Below are 27,534 nucleotides of genomic sequence, written 5' to 3'. Positions count from 1 at the left end.
TTTTTTGATTTTGTGACTTGCTTATATCTGATTTATCACTGGTAAAGAACATGAAGATTCTCTACACTACCGGTACAGCTCTCAAAATTTTATTTGTGTGATTATATATTTGGCATAAATAAAATTACATGCATACACATAGATATTTGACAGGCAGACACTGCTAACAAGATCTAGCTGAACCAAAGTATTCACCAAACACAGATGCTATCATTCATAACGCTCATCTTGATATTATCAGAAATAGCCCTCCAGTGTAATCGTGGAATAAGGTGAACCTTCAAAACTGGAAGACTGCAGAGCTGTGGAAAGTCTCCCTGTATCTACACACTGCAGTATGTTAATTGTTTATTGAGAGGTTCCCTATGACATCTGGATGACCTCATGTCACCTGTGATGCCTGGTTACATGGCAGCCTTACCCACATTTCAAGTTATCTTTCCATTCCAGGTGACTAATGACACTTACAAATATGTAGACTATGGACAGGGTAGTATGGTAGTTAACCTTTTTCCAGTGTTTTCCTACATAAATGCAAAGCTGTTGTCAATAAGAAAAGATAAAAGGGAATTTCATAGTACACTAGAAATACACACTTTTTCAAAACATTGTTTGATTAGACAATGAAAAATAACTACAATATGAATGGGACGCTGTATGTCTTTATACAGTTATGTGTATTTTTGGTTGTGTGAGGTATTTTGCAGACTCAAATATAAAAATATATTTTGTATTGAGAACCTTGACTTAGGATTCAAACTAGGTGAGCATTTTACTTTGGTACTCGTGGTTGGTGTTGACATCTTCTGTGACAGCTCTGTGAATGGTTCACAATCCATGAACTCCTGAAAGAAGCTCTCAAAATTGTTCTTGTGCATTGTAAAATCAATCCACTGATATTGTAATATGGAATGGATTATAATAATCTATTGTCAACATCAGCCATTGTTGTCTAGACCAAATGATGTTCATTGTCAGAAGTATTTTTTAAGACTTACATCTATTGTATTATACTGTGGTTATTGTAAGTGATAAAGGTCCTTGTTTATAAAATGAATTTGACAGTTTTGCTGTGTCATTGAATACTGTACTGACATGTTGATTCCTATCGACCCGCGAGAACTATACAGTAGCGTTTTGCTTCTAAAACCAATCTGCAGACCTCAAAATGACGATGAGATACTGACTAGCAACCTACATGCCTATTCAGCAAATCAGTGACCATGACCAAAATAGACCACACAGTCCATGTAGCCGACAATGAGATGCAAATGATATGCAGTTAACGTCCCCTCCACTAACTTTCAGCTGCTTGTTCACTTTCTACTATTTTTATAGTATTTATACAAAGGCACAGACTTATTCTACCTTCAACTTAAAACTGATAGTGATTTTGTAGCTCATTCTTTACTATTTTTCATAGTTTTCGGTAGCCGGTAACAGACACTTCGTGTTCGTGTCGGCTACATGGACGATCTGCCCAAAATAGACCAACATGTGACATATGCGTACTGTACATACCATAGAAGGAACTGATCGGGCAAGTTTACCAGTCAATCATGGAACCTGGGTCCTATATCGTGACAATGCTGACACTGACAGACAATGAATACCAGCATTATGTCACATTTATACCTGGCAGGTATGAGACTGTTGCTAGGTCAAGGTTCAGTTACCTATATTTACTGACAAGCTAATGAAGCATGACCCACATACCAACAAGCCAGTAACAGACACACCCACATGATTTATTCTTAGAGTAGGCAAATTATAGTAAAGCTCTTAGATGGGAGAAGGGTGGATATCAGTATGTACAAACATAAATGGTGGGCATATAAAAGGCTTGATGTTGAAATGTATTGGTAGCATGGTAGTTTTAGATATGAACATAGACATACCAGTAATTGTGTAAGGGTGGGGGGATATTGTCACTGCCACATGTACGGTACCTTTCTATCTGTTCAACCTAGTGTGCAACCCTGTCTTCCTGATTTTCCAGTGAACAGTTCATTTTTGGACTAAGTTATATCACAGAGTAAAAGAGATAGTGCTGGGTCTCAATGCACCATAGACGTCATTAAAAGTTTAATACCCACACACACCTGTTAACCAGATTTGAAAAGAGGAACTCTCAAACCAGCCGTTAACTGTGTCCTCCTGGAAATGGGAATTCATCAGTCTACTTTTTTCATATTTGCAATAGTAACAAACATATACATTTTTATTAATGTTTGCCAAAGAACGATTAGATGTCTGTACATTCCACTGTGCATTTGCGTCGAATCACTGTGCAAATGGCTGACATTGTTTCCTAACCAAGTGGAACAGGTGTTGTGTAGGCATCAGTAGTTGTCCTGTGACATGCCATGAATAGTTAGGTCTGAGAACAAAGTGAAGCAACAATATCACTGTCTTTTGTGTCTTTTGAGCACTTCAAAGATCTACAGAAAAGTTAATGTTGATGCATGATGATAGGTGTAACCTTTGACCCCATTGCACATGCTCAGTAATGTGTGGGTTGCTGGATTTACTTAGCATGTACTGTATTTCTGGTGCTGTGTCCCTAGATGTAATAAATTATGCCATCACAGAAATTGTCAAGTCTATCTGTGAGACGGGCTGTAGGTCTTGTTTTTGCCACTTGTGCAGCACATACCATGTACATGTATGCAAGATGACCTTTCAAATCACATAAACTTCATGACAAGACATTTGTAATGACAACAAATTGCTACTTTGCCCTGTCATTTTGTGTACGCATCTCGTTCTCTACCATTTTTGGCACCAAGGTTGAGTGCACATAACCCCCTGTAACCACCATTGTTTGGCCTTATCACAATTATTTTCCATGGTGAGGTTGCAACTTTATAGTGCAAATGGGGGTGTGAGGATTTGAAGGATTTGGTAACACAGTTATTTGTGTACAGTATCAAACATACGAAAATCCATCTGACACCTAGACACATTCAAGTATATCTTGAATTAAACATGTGGTGGTAGCCTGTGGAAAAACAGACTGTAAGGACACCAGTGATATAAACAAAGTTCACTTCACAACAATGGAAGCCTTAGCTTCCTATGAAACTGATGACGACATGCCCTTTCTATGTTAAAATGTATGAAATTTCATCCTCAATCAGCTTTGTAACTGTACCGTTTTGTGAATCTAAACACCCCTGGCTGTTACAGGAGGCAAATAATAATATTTAAAGGACTAAATCCAGGCTGCTAACAGAGGCAAATAATAATATTTATACAACTCAACTCATGGTCCACTGCAATAGGCCATGTCACATTCATGTTTTCCTGAACATTGAGTGGCATTTCTGTAGATGTAGACAGAGTTTTTCTCCTGTCATGATGCATAATTACGTATCTACACACAACATAGCTGAATAAATGATGTACAAGATTAGATGAATGGTATGGGCTTTCTGCTATCACCACATGCAACATCAGATCCTGTTCTTCTTGATAGACATTAATGGCTGCGAAGCACATGTGCAGACAGTCCCACCACCCACAAAGGGAGTGATGCGCAGTACAGAAACCTCTCAGAGAAGTTTCCGGACAGTTATGCTTATCTCCCTGTTTCCATTCGTGCATATGCAGTGCTTTATGATGGAATATAATATTCTCATTGCGTTCCATAAATAGGTAGCCACATTAGTGGTTTCTTTATACAACAGTAAATACTAAGACAGCAGTATTTCAATGCATGGAAGCCAACCCTTATAAAACCTTTGGCACGGATGATGCCCAACATTCCACCCAACGAATCTGAATTCCCTAGTGATTATAACTAATATCAGTGATATTGTTGAAAGGAGAGATTACTGGTTCACAGAGGTTCACAATAAATCATAACTACACCGGGTCAAAGTTTCAACAATCTGAATCGCCCTGTAATCACATTTGTAAGAGACACGGAACAAGTCGGCCCGGGGTGTGCATTTCAATAATGCATCTGGTTGACAGATGGAAAACTTGCGTCTCTGGCATTGAAACGTACTGGGACAAACAGTCAAATGAAAAGTGGGGTGATTTAACTTGAAAATTCTGATTCTAGAATGTGGTTGAGGTTATGTTATTTCCCTCAGGATAACCCCTCTGAAGCAGATACCATGTCATTGAACAGGTTAAGCATCCATAAATCACTATGACATCAGTCTTTTGACGAAGAGCAGTTATTTGAGGTTCTGTTGTTGGTAATCAATGGCTGAATTGAAACACAAATAATTTGAGGGAGTAAATAGCCTCTCAATTGGGACAAACATTTTACACTGTAAAACAAGAAGCCCAAATTCAAACAATGGCAAATGGACACTATTGTGAGAGAATATTGCGATAAACCTACAGTTACATGTACATGAGGTAACCATTTTGAATCTTAAGTGAGTATACTGTTAGTTATGCTGTCTGACACAAAAGAGTTGTTTCCCAGATCTTTTTGAACAAATTTAAAAAGAATGTTGATTTTTTTTAGAAAAAATGTACATTGTGCATTTTATCAAAACAACTATCTCACTGAAAATGAAACACCTATAAGTTTACATTTGTCTGGCCCCTTTAAAATGTCTTGTTTTGAAATAATACAAAAAACAACTGATAAAGTTGAAGTAAACCATTGTGAAATTCATCCAATCATTAGAATTTACTTGCTATTAAAAAGAATCAAAATGCTTTTAAATATATTTACAGTCAGTGCTGAACTGTTAAAGGCGACCAAGAATTTATGGTAGGAAATAATTCTTGCCACTGGAAGGTCACACCGAACACTGTACACATTACAATCACCACCAAGAATTTATGATTGGAAATTATTTATGTCATTGGCAAGCCACAGCAAACACTTGATCTGTCATGGCTGAAGTGTATACATTGCAATCACAGACAGCAAGATCACATAAATCAGAACTTTGCACTGTACAGTATGTTTTCCTTGGGTGGTGCAAATATTTTATCTACTCTGATTCTGAACTCACACGGCATGAAGGCAACATAACTCAAAAGTCAGCTGAACAGCCTACGGGTTGTAATATTTGGACAATGTGCCCGTACCTGGACTTGAGTCACCTCAGAGCTACAACTGTCATTACTGCTACATGACAGGACATGAACATTTACTGTAAAACAATAGCGCATTGTTGTTGTCGTGACATCATACACTTGAGTGGGACAGAAAGTCATGAACAATACCCATCAGTTGAACCTTCAAGAAAACAAAATCCATTCAAGAATCAACCCGGGTGGTGTAGGACCCATCCATTGTACTGAAGGACCTCAGGGGTCATTGAGTTAAATGAAAAGGATGCCAGGTTTTGTCCTGAATAGCACTGTTATATTATTCTCAGCACCTACATGAACAACCTACACAGAGTATACTTTTTTATGTAAATGTGACGTTTGGAACTCATCATAAGATTGCCTCAAATGATTAAAAAAAGACTAAAGAAATTTAGAAGTGCAATTACGATTTACCTCCCTTCATCAGCAACTTTTTTGAAGTCTACCTTTGTGATATGTGTGCTCTAACAAATCGCATGTGGCCAGGTAAATTTTGATATAACTGACACAACCAATCTAATTGTTCACACAACAAAATCATTAAATGAGTAAACACTTTTTGCACATTGATTTGTCAATGATTTGTAAATACAATCTTTGTTCTGATAGCAAAGAGAAACATTTTGACGGAAAGGTTTTTTTGTTGGATAGTTCAACAATGCAGAATTCTCTTACAAAAATAACAGCTGCCCTTCTCAAATTTCTCGGCACTTAACCTGAGCAGTATAAACTATATGACTTCTGCATCATATTACTGTTCAGTAACCACACATTGATACATTGACAGTAATGGCAGGGTACCTACTTGCGCAGGGGAATAGCAATGATGTTGTGCGAGACAAAGATTATTTTCTGCTATGACAGAACGGAACAATATTTTTTTTCTTCTTTTTCACTTTCTGATCAACTATCTGTATGTGCATCATGGTTTAAAGTGTGATGATCAAACATGAAGTTTGATTCAGGTGACGCAGGTGTGGCAAGATATTGTAAAATTTGCTAGTCAGTGGAGTCAGTCTGTGTTGTACAGTAGCTGCCATGAAAAAGCATGCATCCCTTCTGCCTTCAAAAACATCCATTTTTGTTAGCGCCTTTGGAGGTCTGTGCATTGGCTTTCCTTTGATTTTCATGTAACAATGTTTCTATACGCTACAGCTATCATTTATAAAGCATGCAATGCCCAGAAGTCTCTTAATGTTCTTTGAGTGCCTAGAAGCTATACAAAACTCCTGTCACCCACAGTGCTTTTGTTAAAGGTGGCGCAGGTATATGTGCCCAGGTTCCCCTGTTATATTACTTTGCTTTTCAAGTAAATTTACCAAAATTTCTTTTCAATATCATCTACAGTGACAACAGAAATGGCATTGATTTTCTGTATCTCAAAGATTTGGAAAAAACACTGACCAAGTTTAACAATAGCCCTACATGACCCTGAGCCCTGGTATTTTCATTTCCGCTGTTATGAGTAGCATTCGATCGATAAATAATTGCTTTTAGTTTAAGTGGAGGAGTAGGTGTGGCCAGTGGGCTACCACTGTTGACTTTTATCACCCTTTTCAAAGTCTGTCCAGGTAGCATCTCTCTGCAAATTAGTCTTCAGCACTGTCAGTAAAACTATGCCAGGTATTCTATGCTTCATCTATGCTTGCTTTGTTGATACTTATAGAATGAGATACACGTCTTATTACAATGTAATGATAGTATTCTGTAATATCACAGTGCACCAGATTCCAATATGCACGATAACTGGACTAACAGCTGAGAATGTGAGAGTGCAGAATAGATAATCTAGCCAAATGTACATGTATTTGTATGTGAAATTGCAAGTTTTCACATTCTACAATATTTTGATAAAGTCACAAGGTGGCATGCGTAACTTTAAACACCACATGAAGGTATTGTACACCACATGGAGAAAAGCCCTTTCCTAGATACAAACCAAAAAGGCGACCTTCTAAGTCTATGAGCAACCTCATCAAACCTTCCGCTGAGCTCACTGAACTTTCTACTCACACCTACACCTATAGAAATGGTAAACACTCTGTTCATTTAATACAAACAACATGGCTTAACAGATTCGTAAAAAATCTTGGCAATTTAATCATGAGGAGATAAAATGTTGGAACGCCAATAGTTTGCTAATAATGGTAGTATAGGACAGACTTAGCAAGAATGAGTCACACAAATTATGGGTCCACTGCCTGAGATTTTGTGACCTTTGTACCCTATTGACAGTGGACTTCACATCTTTGTTATAAAAAACAAGGCTTGCAATATTCACATTTGGATTGACCTGCCTAACTTCACAAAACAGCAGCAGCTATTGTAATCCACTTAACCTCTGCGCTATCGACTCTCAGATATTCACAGGTTTACACCTATATATACACCTTACACGTTGCCCAGCACAAGAATTGCACACAGTTGACCTTATTGTAATTCAAGGTCGCATTAAAACTAGTGCAGTATATCAAACGTGAACTGTACAGTGTTAAGGTTGCTACTGGACTGTAAGAAACTTTAACATGTAACAATGCCACGGTGTGTAGGTATGTATCAAACAATGATCAAAATCACTTTCCATTTACATGTAACAATTTTGAAATTCTGAAGTTTGGTTGTATTAAACCACAGACCTTCAAGGGTCTATAATTAAACAGTTACACTTAATGTATATAATACAAATACTGTATGACCCTTCTCTGAAGTAAAAGAACTTAAAGGGGAAGTTCACCAAGGATGATTTTTATATATGTTGTAGCTCTGTGGTCATTTATCCAGGAAAACTATTTTCACCATTTATAACTCGCAAGATTTTTTACAAAAACCGATAGAAATAGTACAGGAAGTTGCCCATGTAATTTGAATCATGGGAAAAAAGCTCCAAACTTGGAGCTTGCATAATGTGATATGGAAGGGACCATCTTTGGACGGGTATGGCCTCCACATTGTCCTCTCACAGTAACACAGTAGTAAACAGCAACACAAAATCTGACAGTGGACAGTTTATTATGAGTGAATCATCGTTTATGCAAGGATACTCAGTATAAACAAAAGTTACCTAAATACGCACAGCCTGGTTTAAGCATGGGTGAGTGGACAATGCCATACCCATGAGAAAATGGTCCCTTCCATATCACATTATGCAAGCTCCAAGCTTGGTGCTTTTTTCCCATGATTCAAATTATATGGAAAACTTCCTGTACTATTTCTATCGGTTTTTGTAAAAATCTGCGAGTTATAAATGGTGAAAATAGCTTTTCCGGGGTAAGTGACCACAAAGCTAGCACATATATAAAAATCATCCTTGGTGAACTTCCCCTTTAAAACAGAAGGGATGACGGACGGTAAAGCTATGCAAATAGGCACATGCCATATCCAAACTCATGATTACCAGTACATATGCTTCCCTAACAGAACAGTCTACCATACCTGGATATCTAGTATTGAATTTTATGAAAGATTTTCAAAAATACAATTTATTGTGAATTTGTTTACAATTTCAGAAACCTATACTTCACAAATTAAGTCAAAAATGTATCCTAATAAATTCAACTTACTTTTACTGATGAGCAGTAATTTGAAATAGTTCTGTTCCAAAAACAGATCTGACTTATGTTTTGACTGAGAAAATCCATAGGCAACTCTGCTGTGTCTTGTTAAATCCTATTTACACGTCTTTGGTTCCAGTATGTGTCAGCAGTCGTTTACATATTATTCAACATTTTCAGCCTGTATCACTTGCTTGAGAGTTGGAATTTTGAAAAAATACCAAAGAGACAAAACAATAGGCATGTTCTGGATTAATTAGAAACAATCTCTCACTTAATTAATTAAAAAATAACTTCTTTTGCCAAGAGAACACAATGAAACTAATGCAGTATAATAACTATCTTCAAGTCATATTACATGTATGCATACAGACCAAAATTTCCAATAAAGGCATTTGCACATCGAAACTTTGCATCCAGGTACAACAAAGCTCCTGGCATCATTGAAATGTTTATTACTGATACATTCCAACACAACTTGGGTACTACCTGTGGCATTCTGTTGATAGCTACTATAACAGTTACACTTTGTGTACATGGCAAACATATCAGCACACTTCCAATATTTGACCATTCTGAAATCCAGAACTTTCGCCACAATACAGCTTTCGAATACTGACCACTGAACATATAAACCATGCACAAGGTTGAAGTTGCCATACAAAAACTTTAAAGACATTACAAATTTCCTGACCTACACACATGGACCGTGATTTGTGCTTGCTGACACACCAAAAGAGCATGTTAGTTTATCACCTGGCACACACAATGCAATACCTGACGCTGTCTGTATGGTAACATACTCTTTAATCAGAATGACATGTTTGAGGCTATGTTCAGGATGCATCAATTGTCTTTCTTGTATCTCAATTAATGAAATTTACCGTTACACGGCCAGCATTCTTCCCTATTGTCTGTTAATTTAACGTTCCATTCTAAATGCTCACACCTCACACAAATGAAATTAGATAATTTCGCTGAAAATAGTAATATGACTCACATGTCAAGACTCGAGGTAAACGTACGAGGGCATGAATGAAAATATTTAATTCTAAAATCTGTGAACGTTCGTCTTGGTAAATGTAGCAGGCTGCTTATCTAATGTAGGCTATGCATGCTGCCAACGCTGTGTAAAGTGTAAGTCTCATTACATTAGTCACCCTTATTCATCTCATTATCATACAATAATTTTATCGAAAATTTTCCATACTCGAAACCAAAACTAACAGATCCCCTGAAACTTAAGCTGCAGTTTTCATTTAGATATTCACTGCCCATGATTAAAAATCGCAAATTTGAAGTCCGACGTGAATAACAGTTTGAGAAGACCTTGGCCAACGTACGTATATTCGGTGATTCTGGACGGAGTTTATTGTGCACTACAAGTGCAATTTTATACTACATCAATCTGCGAAACTGTTTCTCAGTATTACAAATGCATGACGCACGAAATAGAATACTGCTTACGATATAAAATTTAATGTCCTGCTCATGTACTGATTTGTTTGTAAGTCGCGATGAAGCGAACAACACTAGGCAAGATATAGCAAATGAGCTGCCCACCACGGACACTCCCACATCATCGCTTTCACAGTGCATGCATGCAACGTAACGTTGACAGTACACAAGACTGTACCGTGTATTCATCACGCATATGTGCTCCAACGACGCAGGGCACTGTAACAGAATTGTTTCAAGTTCAGCAAAATAAGATTTCCAACGAACAGAGGTGGAAATCAGTATCTGAATACTCCCGGAGTTCTCAAAAATGGCACTGAATCGGATAATTTTCAGACTTACCTGTCCAGTGTTCTGTAAATACCTGTGTCCGAAGCTCGATGTGGAATGACGGAAGATTCAGTAAAGATAGCTTCCGGAAGTTCATTAATATTCAAAATGGCGAACACTGTAAATGTAGATCCCTCCGCGGTATGCGTATAGGTTGTTAACCGTGTTTTCCAAATAGGAAAATAACCATTCGTACAAAAACATTACGGCAATCGAGTTGAGTAGAATTTTCAATTATTTTTGTCCTCAATGCTTTGATGAAGTTTGGTGCACTTCTTTCTTCTGTGGAAGCGTATATTTACATGTCGGTGATCCAACTTGTCTTCAAATTGAGGCTCAGGTGACAAGCTGTACATACTTTGCAAAGCAGGGGGCGCTCAGAAGTTCAGCTACCACCGTAGTTGATAGCGCTTTTAATGTAATAGAAAAGGGCCTGTGCTCAGAAGATGACAGAGATTTCAGAAAGATTATAAAGATATGCCACTCGAACAAAATAAGAAGGGGAAAAAATAATTTTCAGATATATTGTACCAAATTATTGCGCGCAGAGACCCCAAGATATTCTACGCGCACACCGTCAACCACTAGCCTCTTTGCGACAAAAGGCTTCAGTTGTACGTTTTTGAATATTTGTTGGGTGTAGAGTGTAGGTAGTAGAGGAAGAACCAGCTAAATGGATCACAGGGAAGCCAGGATAAACAAACAAACTTTAAAAAAAATAAAACCAAACAAAAAACCGAAAACAATACAAACAAAACAAAACGAAGACATAACCTCCCAAAAGTCAAAAAACAAACAAGTGATAATTAAAGAGCAAATAACAAAAGGTAAAACCCAAACAAACAAATAAGTAGATAAATATATTAATTAATAAATATAACAGAAAACAATAACTTGAACAGGAATTGAAATAATCAAGTAGACAGTGAACAACATGTGCAACATGTACAAAATGCGACCTCAGTGGAAGTATACTGGGTAGTGATACTGACATCGCATTTTGAATATGTTAAATGTGTTGTTTGTTCAGTTATTTCAATTCTTATTCAATATATTTTCTCTTACATCCATTCATTTAATAATTGGTTTATCTATGTTTTTATTTATTTGTTTGTTTGAGGTTTGTTTGTTTATATATTTGTAATTCATGATTTTACAACTTGTTTGATTGATTGATTTATTTCTTTATTTTGTTTTTGTTCATGCTTTTGTTATATTTGTCTATTTCGTTTTGTTTGTTTATTTGGTTGAATATTTGGGTTTTGTTTTTATTTGTTTATTTATTTACCCTTGCTTCCATATGAGTGGATCGACCATTCCCCCACCCCCCACCCCCACCTGGTGACCACCAAGAGCATCCTTTTAACATCAGAACAATCCTCTAATACTATATTACTGCTACTACACATAATTTGAATTTCAATATAATTTTAAAGATGACCTGCAAGCAAAGGCCATGTGGAATTTCATCGCAATGTGTCTCAGTGCAAGACAAAGTAATAAACTGAACAAAGTCTTGATTGTTCCATGATATCAATTATGAAGAAAAAAGATGTTTCAGCGAGATCAGTGTGGTGGAAAGTATTGGTAGAATTCTTTTTGCATGTTTGTTAAAATTTGCAGGTTTGAACCGTTATCACTGAACAGAGGCTAGAGGTGAATCTCCAGTAATATACCTTAATTGGTGTGGGTAATTGCAGTTTTATCAAGCACTCTACATTTGGGAATGCACATTGAGTCATGCTTACCTCATCATTATGTAATACAACATAAAAAAGATACACTCTTGCACCACAATTTCACAATCACAGCATAGTTTGACATACCCTAATAATTCAACCACTGATAAAGTCATTGAAAGAAAGTTATTTGTAAAGATTTTCCCCAATCATATTTATCCATTCTCAGGACGTATGTGTACAAGAATGGATATTTCTGTTGATCACAATCTCAACTAAGATTATTCCTCAGGAGCGATAATAGCCTGTAACAAGTTCACTCTCTGGCTGTTCATAGTGTGGCATACCTACTGTACAGATGAAAACAGGTGTGAAGAAAGTTTACTTACATGTTCAATGCACTGAACAACAGAGAGTTGAATTCAAATGAGCTCAAAATAACATATTCAAATGTGACTAACTTTTGACGATTTTCCATTGTTTTGTTTTTTTATGCCAATTGCAAATTCTTGTGCTACTCATAAAAGCATATTGTAACAACTACTTACTTTATGATCATATTGTCTGTTTGTGTAAAATGTTCTGTTGTCTACATGTTGTCCACACCAGTATTCACTGGTCAACAATAACAATATAGTCAGTACATGTATGGACTGAGTTGACAAGCTGAATACTGTGCATCTCAACATGCTTTGGGGAGTAGAACAAGAAATTATAGTAGACATTCAAAAACTAGTAAAAATCAAGTTTAATAGAATTATTAGACCTTTAAATGCTGAGAAAGAGCTTGGTACCACCTGTCATAAAGTTATTGAGAGTAGACTACAAAGAAATTTGCATAATTTCAGATTGACACACACATGCCTCTGATAAATACCCACGAGGCTTTGCAGTACCAAAGTTATCAATGTCATCACATGCAACTACAAGCACTTTCCAGTTTGCTGATCTTCCATCAGCATCTTTCACCACTTTGCACTTTCAACAATCTCATCAAACCACTACAACATCTAAATAACACAAACACCAGGGACACGCACAAAGAATGCACAGCAAACCCTGCATTGCTTGCTCCTTTATGAAAATGCTTTTATTTCACAATAGCAGAAATAACAGTTATCTATTTCCGAATATTGGACATCACCAATAAACCATTTCACAAAAAGCTCATAATGTGCGCATTTGCAACTTTTGTGTCTGAATAAGTCTCTATTATTACTATACTTAAACTGAAAAAAGTCACTTCGCTGACCATAAAATTTTTTAAACTAAATTGCCCAGTTTGCTTGAGATGTTACCACTGTGAACAAAAACTCTCAGCAACTTTTAATATTTGATATAATAAGGTATTTCTATGTCTCTGTCACAGTTCTTCCAACTGCAAGAAATGCAGTCTACATTATACGCTTTTTCATTGTAAAGAATGCCAACTTTACTTACAGATAGGTCTTTAAACCTTTCCATTATTTCAGATCCAGAAATCCCCGCTTTGTATATATTATACCTACTCTGATCATCAAATTACATAAGGACGAAAGCGTGGTATTGTGGTTAACAGGGTTCTAATAGTTGTTAAATTTATTTTGCCCATTTTTACGCAAAATTAATTTGCCTCAACAGACTTCTGAAAAATTCTCATGCCCTATAAAAGTTCTGGAGAAGCCATTGTGACTTTTACTAACTGCATGCAGATACAATCCTCTGTTTTGAACAGAACTAGCCAAAGTCAGCTGACAGATACAAGACTCTCCTTGGCACTAAATGAAAATTATTGGCCAGTTACAAAAATTTTAATTAATAAAAAGGCATACACAATTATGTTACATGTCCTTGATAACATCACCTTCTGTATTTTTTTGTGATAAAGTTCATTGCAATGAATTTATTGTAGCTTTTTCTGGCACATTCTTTGAAATAAAGCCCTGGTCTAATTTTGAAACTTTGAGTGTGATGATATATGCACCTTGGTTATCATCATTCAGTGGGATTCTTTTGACTGGCAACTAAAGACCAACTAAATGTTGATACTTTTATTGACAAACTGGTGTGACTACAACAATTTTAGTCATTTCAGTCAATTAACAATTAAGCAGTTTGTTTCCAGATTTAATTTCACACCAGTCTTCTTCAAGACAACGATGAAACATTCGTTAAGTCTTTTCTCAGGCATTTTGATTAAATTCATCCATTAACCCCTGCCGTCTGAGTGAATACAACTTGCTTTGGTTGCAATGGGTCAATTTAAAGTGAGGTAAATGGGTGTCAATGGGTCCAAAGATTGGAGGTTGTACATTAGATACTCATCACAGCAGGGCTACATTCTCCCTCTGTTGTAGTGGGTTTACCCCTGTATGCTTATATTTACACAAAATTAAAACAAAAGAATCTTTTATAGCAGATGTAATGCTAATATTTTATCCATTCTTTGTAAAATTCCTAAAGAAGAACGCAAAGTTCAAATAACATGCTCCGATTATACCTAATGCCGTCCACTATTAAACATATACATGTGTAAAATTATAAAGATGCACTTTGACACAGTGACTGTGACAGGTCAATAGCGGAATTATCATAACAATGCTCTGAGTTTTATGCAATATGCTGCGATGATTATTTGTAGCGGAAAACAGAAGTTGAAAATAACAGCTGTTTCTTCTTTCCCTTCTTGCCTTTCCTTCCACCACTGGTATTGGCAGACTCATCTGTAAAAAGGAAATTTATGAAGAGAAGTGAACACAGAAGTGAATTAAGGCCAAAAAAAAGAAATATGTGATGTTCCGATTACCCTACATACCCCAATTTTATCCCCCGACCCTAGACTTTTTAGAGCTTCGTAAACCTGGAAGTAAAAATAATGATATGAAAAAACGTGAAACGCATGAAACTAATTTTAGTTTGATTTTTTGATCTACTTCAATAAAATGCTGTTGAAACAATACCACACGTTAATTTCCGTACGCTGATTTTGCATATGAAAGCCTATCAGCCAGTTGAGAGTTACGTTCACAAAAGTTCATTGCCCTAGCCCGATAAGGTTTCTGTGTCACATCATCTCTGTACGATTGAGAAAAGGAGACAAACTGACGGTTTTTGTGCATCATATGAATGTCCATAACACTCTGAAAATAATTCTGATGGCAAAATTGACAAGAAAAAATGGGCTTTACTGTTACTGTTACAGAAACGTGTTCAGTGCAGACTGCACAAGCAAGCAAGCTGTGGTGTCAATGGGCCCGTTTTTTGAATTCAGTGAACAGACACTGACTCATTTTTCGGAGCAATCAAACCCTAAAATTAACTGTCGGTGACAACCAACCTTTCTGTATGTTATTTTCCCATTCTAAAATGACTGAAAAAAAGCAACTGAAGCAAATCTGACATCGAGTAAAACTCGACTCCGCATTCAATTCAAAACAAGGGATCTGACCCTCCAAGTTGTTCGTTTTAGCTCTACTCAGTCTGCGCACAAAACTATGAGACCAGCTGGGTCACTACAAAAATACAGCTCACTGGTTTGCAAATGGCAATGTTGATCCAAACTTACAGTAGTGAGGGATGATATATGCACAGTAAAAACATGACAAACAAGCACATTATTTTTTTCAGGAGCTACAAAACATTCTTTTATAACTACAATAGATTTTTTTCTTGGTTGGTGTAGTGCACACAGTTCAGTAAAAAATGAAAAAATCCCTTGAAGGTACAGCGGGAATGGCTGGCTGTTGTTAATTTTGATGTTTGAATGTACATTAAGCTCTATGAAAGCAAACTTACAGAATATGTGCAAACAAACATACAGAATATTTAAGCATGGGGGAATATGCTACAATTTTAGGGATATTAAAGCTTATGAATATTAATGAGCCGTCCGCCACTCTTGGAAGCCCTATACATTCACAACAGTGATACCCAAATTTGTTGACTTTTGAAAAAATCTTATAGAGGATGGTGTTTGGAGCCAGCTGCTTGGATTGTGTAAGCAAGTGATTTATGGCTTGTAGTATGTATATCACAAGTGACATCACTGCAACATAAAACTTACATAAGATGTCTTTAAATGTTTCAGTTAAATCCCCCAAAAATTTTAAAATCCCCCTCAAAAATTCCAGGAGAGGGGGACCAATCCCCCAGGTATAGTATCCTAGATGAAACACTGCATTGATGACAGTAAATATTGTGTTGTGTCAGTTCTTATAAGTCAGACTTACCTGTGGATAAACAGTTCACTTTCCTGTCAAAGAATTGTAATTCAGCCATATCAATTTCCGTGGCAGTCTAATAAACAACACACTTCAATTCTACTGATGAATATTTTATTTTAATAAATTGGTATTCAATTTGAGTGCATTTCATGAGGCAATTGTTCACTGGTAGTTTGTTTGAACGCGTACAAAATGCACATTGAGAAATAAAAAAAATTTCCCTACCTACCTACCCTATTTTTGAAAACCATGTAATCGGAACAGCACAATTTTTGGGGGGCCTAACACAGAACTTTGCACAACACACTATTTGAGTTAGACTCTACCTTGGGGATAGATTTTTGGATTCTCAAAATTCAAGTCTTTTGCAGGTCTACAACTTGATCAGATTTACTTTCAAAACTTTTATGGAAAAGCAAGTTTCAGTGCTCTCAATTTTATTAAGTAAAACCTAATTTTTTTTTCTCTCAGAGGGAACTCAGCGAAAATGGTCATTGTGAAACAAATTTGAATTTGAGGTAATTGGCTTCTCTGGTTCAAAACAGTTGCCTGCTAACCTGGTTACGAAATAAAAGGGAACAGTTTCAAGTTTCTTTCAGCAGTGCATGTGTAAAATTTTGGAATTTAATTTTTGAACTTAGTATTACCATGCAAGCAGTGACATCTCTTAGCCAATTTGATTATGTAAATAGATTTTTTATGACTTAAAACAACTTTACATTATTTTTTTGGTAAAGAGCCGACTCAAAAAATTCTCGAACTGGCTAACAATTCAGAAATTCTGTTTCAGAAATTAAGAAATTTGGGTGGACAGCTTGAGAGGTGATTTAGATATATTCATTACAACTTTCTCAATTAATTACCAATCATATAATTTTCATTTCTGTATGCTTTACTGAATTACCTCAATCTTAACTTAATTTTTAAAGTCAATCAATATCCACAAATTCAACACAGCTCATTGAGGCTAGGGGTATCGGTGAAAGATACTAACCTGCTTTTTCTGCTGCAGATGTATCCAGTGCCGCTTTGTCCATGGCAGATTGAATGGCGTCACTGAATGCATCCTTGTAAAGAGGAACCGGGATGAAATCTTCAGGGTCGCTGTCGTTGCTGTCCGGTGACAGTTGCTGGATGGGGTTTGGCTGTCCAAGCTTGGCTGGCACCGAGGACCTCCTCGGGATTGCTTCTTTAGTTTTGCCAGCACGAAGCATCTGTGAATAGAAAAAAAGACTTCAGTATGAGTAACGCTATTGAGGAATTATTCTGAGTTGTCCCTCTAATCCTTTGGAGGTAACAGAAACTGAAAGGTGTATTTTTACTTTATTTGCATTCATAAATACAATAAGGTTATTTGATAAGCTGTGCTTGTGTAGGGTACCCCATAAAATACCATGATCTCAAAGAAATGAAGACAGTAGAAGATATGGTTACAAGAGTTGTTGTTTTGGTAGTATATGAGAATCAATGACACCAGATGAAATTATGTTGAAAGCCTAAAAAACCTTATGAAGCCAAATTATCATACAAACATAATGAATTCTTTGTCAATGCTAACCACAATTTGTCTGTCTCCTCAAACAACAGAATCGTTTTAGAAATCAGTTTTAGATGACTCACATCAGCAAATGAAGGTGGTCTGGGCATATGGCTGTCTGGCGGACTACCAACGCTGGAAGCACTCTCCATACTGCCAACGCTATCCACACTGCCAACTATGGGCTGTGGAGGCGGTGGAGATCCCGGTGTAAACTCCCTGGCGTGAGGATTCAGTGTACTGTCTTGTAAGTCAATGAAATATTTGTACTGTTGGTGAGTGCTATGTTGTGGAGTTACATGTAATTCACTGGATTATAGGCATGGGACAAATCAAATGTGAAAATACACTTAATTCATTGGATTATAGCCACGGAACAAATCAAATGTGAAAAAAAATATCTCCAACATTACATCCCACACTGCTTTTCAGTTGCAAAAGAACAAAAAACATAACAGTCCACAAAGCTACCAGTCACTGTGTTGTCCAATGTGGTTAAATGACCCGTGGGTATTGACTGAAAACTACAGAAAACATGAGCAGGAAAGTGTTGATATAGTGGCATTCTGGGTAAACATTGAGTTAGTCTCTGACAGCTAGAGTGAAACACTTCAGAATTTGGGATCTCTAGCGGTTGTATTAAAGTATTCTCTGTCCAGAGAAAGGAGTATACAATACACATATACAAGACACTTGGGAAGCACAAAAGCAGCTCACCTGTTGGGCTTCCGAACACATACTGACTGCCATCAGAGCCACTGGAGACAACAGAAGATGGACTTGACGGTTGAATCCCTCCAGCTGATATCCAAGATGCCGCTGCATCATGGGAACCACAAATTGGAAACTGTCTGTTGCTTTCCAAGACGAGTTTGGGCCTTGGATCTGGCAATGTTAGAAAGAGAAAACCATTGATTATCTAGATTTGTTCAAATCATGAATAATGAATCTGTAGGGTGGTTTTCATCACTCAGAGTTTCAAAATAACATGACCATGGAATAAGTGCAATCTCTTCTATCAACACCTCTGTGCTTTTATCTGTCCTCCACAAAGGTGATTGTCTATTACTACACTTTTTCCTGAAACCATTCACAAAGCTGCATCACACCTATTGAAAGAAAGCTACATGATAAAGAATTTCTGGTGGATTTATACTTGTAAATTGCAACAGATACGTGATCAACAACACACACTTCATTTGAAAATTGTCTTTTTAAATTGTCTTCTGCCATCATGAACTCTTTAACAAATGAAGGACCACGTATTCATCCTGTAATCTGCACATGTACTACTATGAGACTAATGCACAATGCTCCATATGCTACCACAATAGACAAATGTGGGCTCTCTCACACATCCCCAGGCATCCTGTGAGTACTGTACATTGGCAATGAATGGGACGATTGTTCTCTAGAATACACAGCTACGCTCTTGACATGAAAGGTACTCACAAATAACCTGCAGGTGAGTAGAAGCCTGGAATTGAATCTTGCAAAGAATTAGCCATGCTTACATTTGCCAGACTTCTTCTCCTCTTCAATCTGGATTCGCTTGTCTCTCCGTTTCTCATCTTTTGCCTTCTTGTCTCTCATCTTCTTCCTCTTCAAGAAGTCACCTGTTTGGTGTCAGTAACAACAGATGATGACACACACTTAGAAATATCTTCACAAAACAAAATATTTTCATGACAAATTTTAGCAAAAAATTATAAGTATCAAGTCAAAATTGTCACCTCGTCAACTACCAATTTACTTTTAATGCGACCAAAGTGGGCCATCTGTCCTACACTGAATGCCAAGCTGCATTTTATTTTGCCGGAGAATTCCATGTTTTTGACACATGTGGAATAAATTTATTCAAGAAAAATTCAACATTGTTGCTTACATACAGTTGCAGCAGATGTGGCAATTTTGCTTGCTATGGCACTTCCAGTTGATGTTATCAATTTGTTTCCCCCTCCCAATTTTTGGTTCCAATCTTTTTAAGGATGGTAAATAACCTATTACAGAATACCCCGACCATTATCTATTAGTCATACTGTTTATAGATTTAGCCTCTCTCATTATATCCACAAAACACTCTTTACTGTAAATAAAGTAACCGCTATTACTGGTGATAATATCTTGCCTTACCAGAAAATGCTTCAATGGTGTCCTTTGATATGACTGGTGCAGTCAACTTCAGCTCACACACACCAAATTCACAGGTCAGAGGCAAGTGATGGAGATATCGAAGCCGCTTACGTAAATCCTGAAACAGGAATACATTATGATGAAAGTGATTTCTCTACACGATTTGACTACTTCCTCGTTTTGAGAATATCAAATTATTTGCATCACTACATATGCTCAAGTTACCAGGATTTTCTGAAACTCATTTTTTTAGCTTCTTGATAAATGCTTCATTTGCGATTCTTGCTCAAATTCTTAATTAAAACAAAGTACAGATATACCTGTCACAACAAAATCACGAACACGATTACTACATCAATTGAGTATTGCTGTGAAAAGGGAAGACAATTTTTGTGTTCCTTACCTCTGTCATGGAATATCCTTCAATTTCAATGATATTAGCAGTGATGGTTTCAGGACATTTCTCCAGACTTCCGTATTCCTTCACCAAGCACCTCACATTGATGGGATGCAAGTACAGGTGCTGACCATCTTCAGCTGTTGGTTAGATAACCAAGCATATGTATGAGTTAGCTGTGTTGTTTCATGATAAAAAGATTCAGTGAAAAATACCATGGCTGGGTAAGAATTCAGTGTAATTAATATTGCCTGTGTGTGTCAAGGTAATTTCATGTCTTAACAAAGGAGTAACATCATGCCAGTTTACCGAAAAGTAACATTTTCTGAGTCCAAGACTCATTTGACCATGATTGACACAGTTGGCTCTGAAAAGGGATTCAATATAGCGCCCTCAGTGGCAATAATGAATGTTGTTTCTGGCCCTTGGTGGCAGTGATGTACATTATTTCTGGCTCTGGTTGACTTTCTAGCTTTGACAGTGTTTAGTTTCATCCAATCTACTATTTAGTCAAATCAGATACTTTATCCCACAAAACTGAAATCAAAGAAATGTCTTCTTGCATATGATACACCATGACATTATCAAAAATACGCTGATAAAAACACAACATCAGAAAATTATATTTAAAGCAAACCAACAAAAGACATCACATGTAGAACTCTGTACATACATGCTGTTGTACCGAATGCCGACTACTCAACAGTAGATATGTGAGACCTGCAAAAATCACTGCTTACAACCTCTTCCATGTCTCACCTTGATAGAAGTAATACATGTGTCCAGTTTCAACAGCTGTTGCTGTCACATGACTACTCTCCTCAAGCAAACTTCCGCGGTCCTCAGAAACATCACCGTCATACGAGACCCCTGCATTTTCAGGTTCTCCCGGAGTAGAGTCCAGGGACTTCACAGATGTTGACAGGGAATCGTCGTCGTTTTGATTATTACTCATTTGTGGTATGTCGATGTTGGCAGCAGAGGCCTGATCGCTGGTCGCTGCCGAGGCAGGGTCAGCTGGGGGACTGCCCGATGTCACCTCATCGTCCACAACACAGGGGAGGATTTCATCATCGAAAGCAGAAGCGTATGTCACAACATCCTGTGGAGGGGTTAGGATATGTATTACAGATGTCATCTAAGTGATAGGCAGCAACTACGCTGTGAAAACAGTCAAGTTTTATAGGGTGATATATCATATTCACATGCTGGCATTTCACGGCCTTCCATGCTTCAGAAAATAGCCGGTACAATGGCTAGATTTCCAACACATGGGAATCCAGTCCCTAAACATTTTTGAGTGTGTCACTGTAGTGATAACTCTTTGGCACAAATCTAGCACCGGACTGAGTAAACTATATGACAATGTTTTGAAGATTATGAAAGTTGACAAATGTTGGTACACATGCATATTAATTTCAATTCCCTCCTGACAGAGATGCCCACCAATATGAAGACATTCTAACCTGTTGTCCGACCCATTTCACTGCTGCATCTTCTTTCACTTCTTTGTCAGTGGGAGTGGGTTCAATCTTCACCCCTGAATTTGTTGCAAAACAAAAAAGAATACAAAGGAAGTATGTCAATTAAACACACACATCTCATATGGTACACACCATGTACACTGAACACTTTAACATTCATTTGACACTCTCTACACTTTGTACAGAGCTGTCTTAACAAGCAATGTATTCACTTTGCAAAAGCTTCTGTACTTTTTTAAGTCCAGTGAGTGCATTTTAGTGAAAATGCTGAAGACCATGCTGTGAACGAGTGTCCAAACTCTTGCATCATTTTCATGGTGTCTTGTCAATAATAGTCCAAGCTTCATTGCCTCGTACATTTCTGATGTCAATAGTTGTAGATATGATTAAAGCAAAGAAGAGCACCATAAAATTTACATCCTGTATATCTTGCAGTAGTAAATTTAACTTTGACATTCTACCAATTAGTTTGTCTGATTTACCAACACACAAGAAATAAAAAGTTATACATTATTAATATCTAGACAAAAAACTTTTTTGATTATTTACATTTCTTGCAAGATTCTTACCTTCCATTCCCAATGCCAAAGATTTCAAGTCATTGTCCTGTGATTTTAATCTTTCTTCTCTCGACTGAAACAAAATCAAAATACATGTATTTACTGGACTCTTCTCTCTCTGTTGTACAAAATTTCTGGAGACCTTCCTTCACTAAGCTATGCCAGGCAAATTCTGATTTGTTGTTGTTACAATACATCAGACACTCACGCAGTGAAAACTGCCAAATATTTTTTTTTCCAAATAAACATATAAGCATTTATAAGTGGTCTCTTTCCACTAAATTCTCCTATAATCTACACACTGATGCAGGCATTACCAATACACTGGCTATAAATAAGCTCAAGAAATATCTGAGCTAAAAACAATGAAAAGAACATACCTTTAATGACTCCATTGCCGCCTTGATAAAAGAAACTTCAGATTCCTGTGACAAAGAAATTGAATATGGCATGAGCCGGCCTAAAGTAGCCATCAAACATTATCTCATTCTTCTGACTAATCCAACACACTTGAAAGTCTGTTGGTTTATCACCCTTTCCCCTAAAAGGAGGAAATCTCTCATAAAGCAGTAGGACAAGACTGACTGTGTATGGTTTCTTCTCTATGATGACTCCTGGTTATCAGTAGAAAGTCATATGGTACATGTATCTGTTCTGCTGTACATCTTCATCAACATATTGACAAAAGAACACTTACCTCATCTTTATCAGCAAGTTTTGTTTCCAAAGCGACTATCTCACACTTGATAATCTGCAATTTTAATTAATAATCAAAGACGGCTAATTAGTGTTTCTGTTTCACAGACTGAAAATCACATAACTGAGGAATGGCATAAAACACCCAAGCATGTACTGGACAGCAGTGGCAACATGCATATTACCTTAAGGGAGAACATGCCTCTGGAACAGACACTTGGCATGCCTCTGGGACAGATAGTTGGACTCTCAAATTTTTATAATTCTTTTCTGGTCTACCACTTGTGGCACCTCATCTTAAAGCTCTTGGAGACAGAAAAACTTTCAAGGTCTTTGTATTTTTTTAAATCTAAAATTCAATTTTCACCCCATAGAGTTAACAAAGGCTTGATGGCCATTTTGAATTTCAAATATCGAAAAATGTTGAGTAATTTTGTTTCGCTAGTTACAAAATTTGTACGGTGACCCCCAATTTTTATTGTTGATTTGGTAAGAGAATGCTTGAAAGTTTCATTTAGCAGGGTTTGAGCAAAAGTTAAAGTCTTTCATATTCGAGGCGCATACAACCTTGATGAGCTTACCTGCTTCTGAACCTGATCTGGACTGGCAACCAAGAGCTTGACAAAACTAGTATCAACAGATTCCTCACCAAGATGAAATGGTCTGGCTTCAGTGTGCACCCACTGACCCTTAGGGAGTGCAATGTTGGAACCTTTCTCTCTCTTCATCAGCTTCATTGTGATCTTTTCTCCGCTGATGTACTGATGAGTTTCCATGGCAACAACACTGATGGCAACAGAGACAAAAAGGTATTTAACAATCAACTTTGCTAGTATGAGTTTGTACATTGGTATAATGTAGTGGCTGTGATTACAACAGCGTAAGATCTCTGTATTTTGTTTTGATATGCATGTTGCACTAACAGTCCAGGATTGTGTTTTTGTGTGATGCCAGAGAACGGATATGTAACAAGTTTGTTTTTAAACAGCTCTCTAAGACATTGTATCAGACTTTCTATAGAAGGATGAGAAGATCATTACAGTGATCTAAAAAACTTTAACCATTATTAGTTTGCCTGGACTAGTGTTGAAAATTGTAGATAAAATTTAGTTTCCAACACACTGTTTGCATGAAAATCACAGATTTAATATTTTATGATCCCATTATCTCTCGTCGATATAGACATAAAAAGGCCAAGAAATGAATCATTTGTCATGAAGCAGGAAGCAATGGAGACACCTTGAAAAATTTACAAGGTGTATCAAATGATATGCGTTACCTTTTGAGATCTCCCTCATGGACAGCTTCGTAACAAATTGGGCATTTTCTCCATGTTTTGTCTGTCAAAGACAGGTAGTGAAGAATGCAAGTCCAACAGTAGATGTGGCCACACCGAGTTATCTTGGCCGCAGTGGGTGGATACAGACAGATTGGACACGATGGAACATCATGACTGAAGATACGCTGTCAAAATAACAAAACATACACACTTTAGTTGTTAACACAGTTTTAGCACAGTGGAACATGAGAAACTTGGTTTAAAAATGAGATCAAGTAATCAACGTTCCATCTGATACAAGATAGAAATTATTGAAAAACACAAATGGTATCACAGAACTGTTTGTACTAGATTATAAAACACAGAACTTTCACAGCTAATGATCTGCAATAGTCTTGTCACTGTATCCACGTGACTCGTATGGTTTTTTGGTTTGTTTGGTATTTTTGGGGTTTTTTAAGGATTTTTTGTTTTCATTTTTTCCCAAGATAACTGGAGTTTAACTCACCACTTGTTCAATGAGTTCCCAGTCAACAAGGATGTCTGGATCCGCTGCGTGGACTGTATAGTCTCCACTCCCATTAACAACAAATTGGCAGCTATACCAAGGAGCAAGGATAATTCACATAATTAATGTTTCATAGTTTCAGTTATTTACATATTTACTCGAGAGTCCTTCATAAGCACTAACATTACATTTCTGCCAACTGTGAAGACAGTCGATACATTCATTTCTGACTTGTCTTCTGATAAAGTGTACTTGTAGCCCATGTCATAACTTTCAATCTATCTACAGATATTCAAACCATGTACACGCATTCAGGCAACATTTATTGAATTGGTTAAAGTACTCTTTGGGCAAACATGGATGTTTTGAATTCAATGTTATCAAAACATATTTCTGAAAAATAAATGATGATATCTCAATGTAAGGTCAAGGAAATGTGATTAAAAAGTAATTCTATGTAAAGAATATTGCAAGAAAGATATTTTCTGTGATCACTGTAATGACCTGGTGGATTTGAAATGAAAGTTATCACAAACATAGTCAATAATAAATATACGGGAAATGCTGTAATAACATACTTGGCTTGTAGAAACTGTTCCTTGTTGTATCGGACCCGTTTGTGTGCCCACTTATTCCTTGCCTTCCAGAGTCCACTCTGACCGCTACTACCACTTCCCTCGCGAGGGGAGTATGTAAAATTCAGTAGATGGTTCAAGTTGATCTTCTTGGGTCCATAGGAAAGAGCTGAACCAAACTCAGCCCTTTGGCTCTTTGTTACCTGTAAGATGTGAGAGGTGGTTCTGCAAATCAAACTCGAAAGTGGTTTTGATAATTTCATTTGAGCACTGGCACTTCCTTTACGCACTGTACAAGATACATGTGTAACTGATTGGTACTAGAGATTCAACTTGTTCCTTACAACGATTCATAACACAGACAGAGCAATGACCACCAGTGTCTGGCTCAAGAGTCCTATACCAAAAGCATCCTCAGGTCTCAGTTATAATCGTGACTTAAGTACACCATGATACTTTCGCTCTCAAGAAGTGGCAAAAACTTACTTTATCTCTGGTCTACAACTCATGGGTAAAATATCCTCCTTCCGATACAATTATATTTTTCTAACATTTTGGTGACATAATTACATACATACCTCTTCACGTCTGCCACCATTATTATTCCTAGAACGTGGTCTCTTGTCAATGGCCTTAGTTTTCTGGGGAATTGGTTTCCTGGCTGAGTTTGGTTCACCTCTTGGAAAGGACTGCTCTCGCCTCCTGTTGTACTTTGGAGTACCGTTGTTTGCTCTACCACCATCTGCAAAACGAGGCCCCATGATTGGATTCAGGTCAAAGTTGCACTAGTGTTTGGACCAACCGAAATATGACTTAGCTTCTGCCAGCGGCCCGCGAAGGGCAAAACACGATAAAACTGATTCTGATCTAAAAGAATAACTATTTTGTTCTATTGCCTGCTCTTTCATTTTCGAATGTATAGCGTGCAGATAAATTTTGCAAACGGAAAGAAAATTTGTTGGGGTGGGTAGCAAATTTGGCAAGAGCTCGTCTTGCAATACTTGATCTAACAATTCGTTGGCCTACCCAGGCCTACAGGTTTCTCAGACTTGTGCAAGAGAGTCGCAGAAAAAAACACGCCCGCTGTTAATGTTGTATAGGTCCGCGCACTGTCAATGACGCAATAAGGGAATGACGTCACGGGTGGAAAGGCCAACCTAGTACCTGAGCTTTGGTCAGTGATAACATCTCCTACTGCAATTTTAGAGTCAGAGTCCAGATCCGGATTGCATATATCTAGGGCTTCGATGTCGGCTCCCCCAGGCTTTTGACAACATAGTTTCTTATTTGCACAAACAATTTCACAAGCTTTGGCGCGTTTTCATGAAAAAAATACAAGCAATTAAAACGCGCGCGAATGACGTCCAAAATCGATGGCCTACCTTTATTTTTGGAATCCCCGTTCGCACCTTTGTTCGGTGGTGTAACAGACGGCTGTCGAGTAGCAGACTTCTTTTCCATCTCTTCCCCCTCCTCTAACATAAACTAATGTAGTAAATACTGATGACCGAACGGCCGCTCCGCACTTTGGAGAGACACTGAGCTTCGGAGACTTCATGGTAAAAATCAGAACTCCATGATTACCTCAAAAATAAAAGAAATATTTCCGTGCAAAGTAAATACTTCTTGCACTGAAAATAGATATTGCGTTGACTTGAAGTCTGGAAACACTTGTGCTGAGATGCACAAGCGGGCGTTTGCTTCGGCTGTCACTCCCAAAATTTGGCTCGACAAGCCAAAATTTGGGCAAGTTGAACGACTATTTGCTTGCAGCGTACACTTCCCCACCGGTAAAATGGTGGACATTCAAGTGAGCAGCCAAAGTTGCCCGGATGTTTCGTTGCCCACGAGACTAGACTTGCGAGATTTAGGTGGGCAGCAGTGCGTTGAACCCGAATATGAACCCTCCAGCTCTCTCCAAATTTTAAATGTTTTAACGTTACATTCAAACTGAATTTTCAGTTCTTTCTTCCATGCAGATGAAAACAACAGGAATAAACATTCGGTTTTTTTTCTGGTAGAGTTTTCTGTGTAGCTGTGCTGAGTAAGACTTCAAGACCAATATTTTCGTTTCGAAA

General features: G+C 37.3%; 2 protein-coding genes across 18 annotated transcripts in view; both read right to left on the bottom strand.

The window, feature by feature from the left end:
- Positions 1-10,742, bottom strand: part of LOC139145411 (CAP-Gly domain-containing linker protein 1-like) — a 57,167-nt gene extending 46,425 nt beyond the window's left edge. For 14 of the 17 annotated variants that reach the window (XR_011554918.1, XR_011554917.1, XM_070716560.1 and 11 more), the window contains exon 1: positions 10,419-10,504. The gene's annotated coding sequence lies outside the window, so the exon portion shown is untranslated. Of the gene's footprint in view, positions 1-10,418 lie in introns of all 17 variants that reach the window. The other 3 variants (XM_070716562.1, XM_070716568.1, XM_070716563.1) reach the window with 3 other exon arrangements.
- Positions 10,743-13,149: 2,407 nt separating this feature from the next.
- LOC139145407 (E3 ubiquitin-protein ligase RNF10-like) lies at positions 13,150-27,356 on the bottom strand. The gene is made up of 18 exons (XM_070716554.1): positions 26,839-27,356; positions 26,035-26,198; positions 25,460-25,659; positions 24,882-24,972; positions 24,374-24,558; positions 23,676-23,880; positions 23,096-23,149; positions 22,779-22,823; positions 22,408-22,471; positions 21,821-21,894; positions 21,114-21,456; positions 20,361-20,494; positions 19,958-20,075; positions 19,339-19,440; positions 18,542-18,709; positions 17,908-18,068; positions 17,282-17,501; positions 13,150-14,787 (listed from the first exon to the last, which is right to left on the bottom strand). The coding sequence occupies exons 1-18, from the start codon at positions 26,936-26,938 to the stop codon at positions 14,696-14,698; spliced, it is 2,520 nt and encodes an 839-aa protein (XP_070572655.1). The 5' UTR covers positions 26,939-27,356; the 3' UTR covers positions 13,150-14,695.
- Between the last annotated feature and the right edge of the window lie 178 nt (positions 27,357-27,534).

The sequence above is a fragment of the Ptychodera flava genome, chromosome 12 (genome assembly GCF_041260155.1).
Source record: "Ptychodera flava strain L36383 chromosome 12, AS_Pfla_20210202, whole genome shotgun sequence".
Taxonomy (NCBI): domain Eukaryota; kingdom Metazoa; phylum Hemichordata; class Enteropneusta; family Ptychoderidae; genus Ptychodera; species Ptychodera flava.
This window is presented reverse-complemented; position numbering and strand designations above follow the sequence as displayed.

Bases quoted from the DNA above. Each gene is read 5' to 3' on its own strand.
- LOC139145407 (XM_070716554.1), bottom strand. From the start codon at position 26,938: ATGTTAGAGGAGGGGGAAGAGATGGAAAAGAAGTCTGCTACTCGACAG. The intron at 22,824-23,095 runs GTAAGTGTTCTT...TCTTTGTCACAG, and splicing joins AACTTGCTGATAAAGATGAG to GAATCTGAAGTTTCTTTTAT. The intron at 18,710-19,338 runs GTAAGCATGGCT...TAACATTGCCAG, and splicing joins GGAGAAGAAGTCTGGCAAAT to ATCCAAGGCCCAAACTCGTC.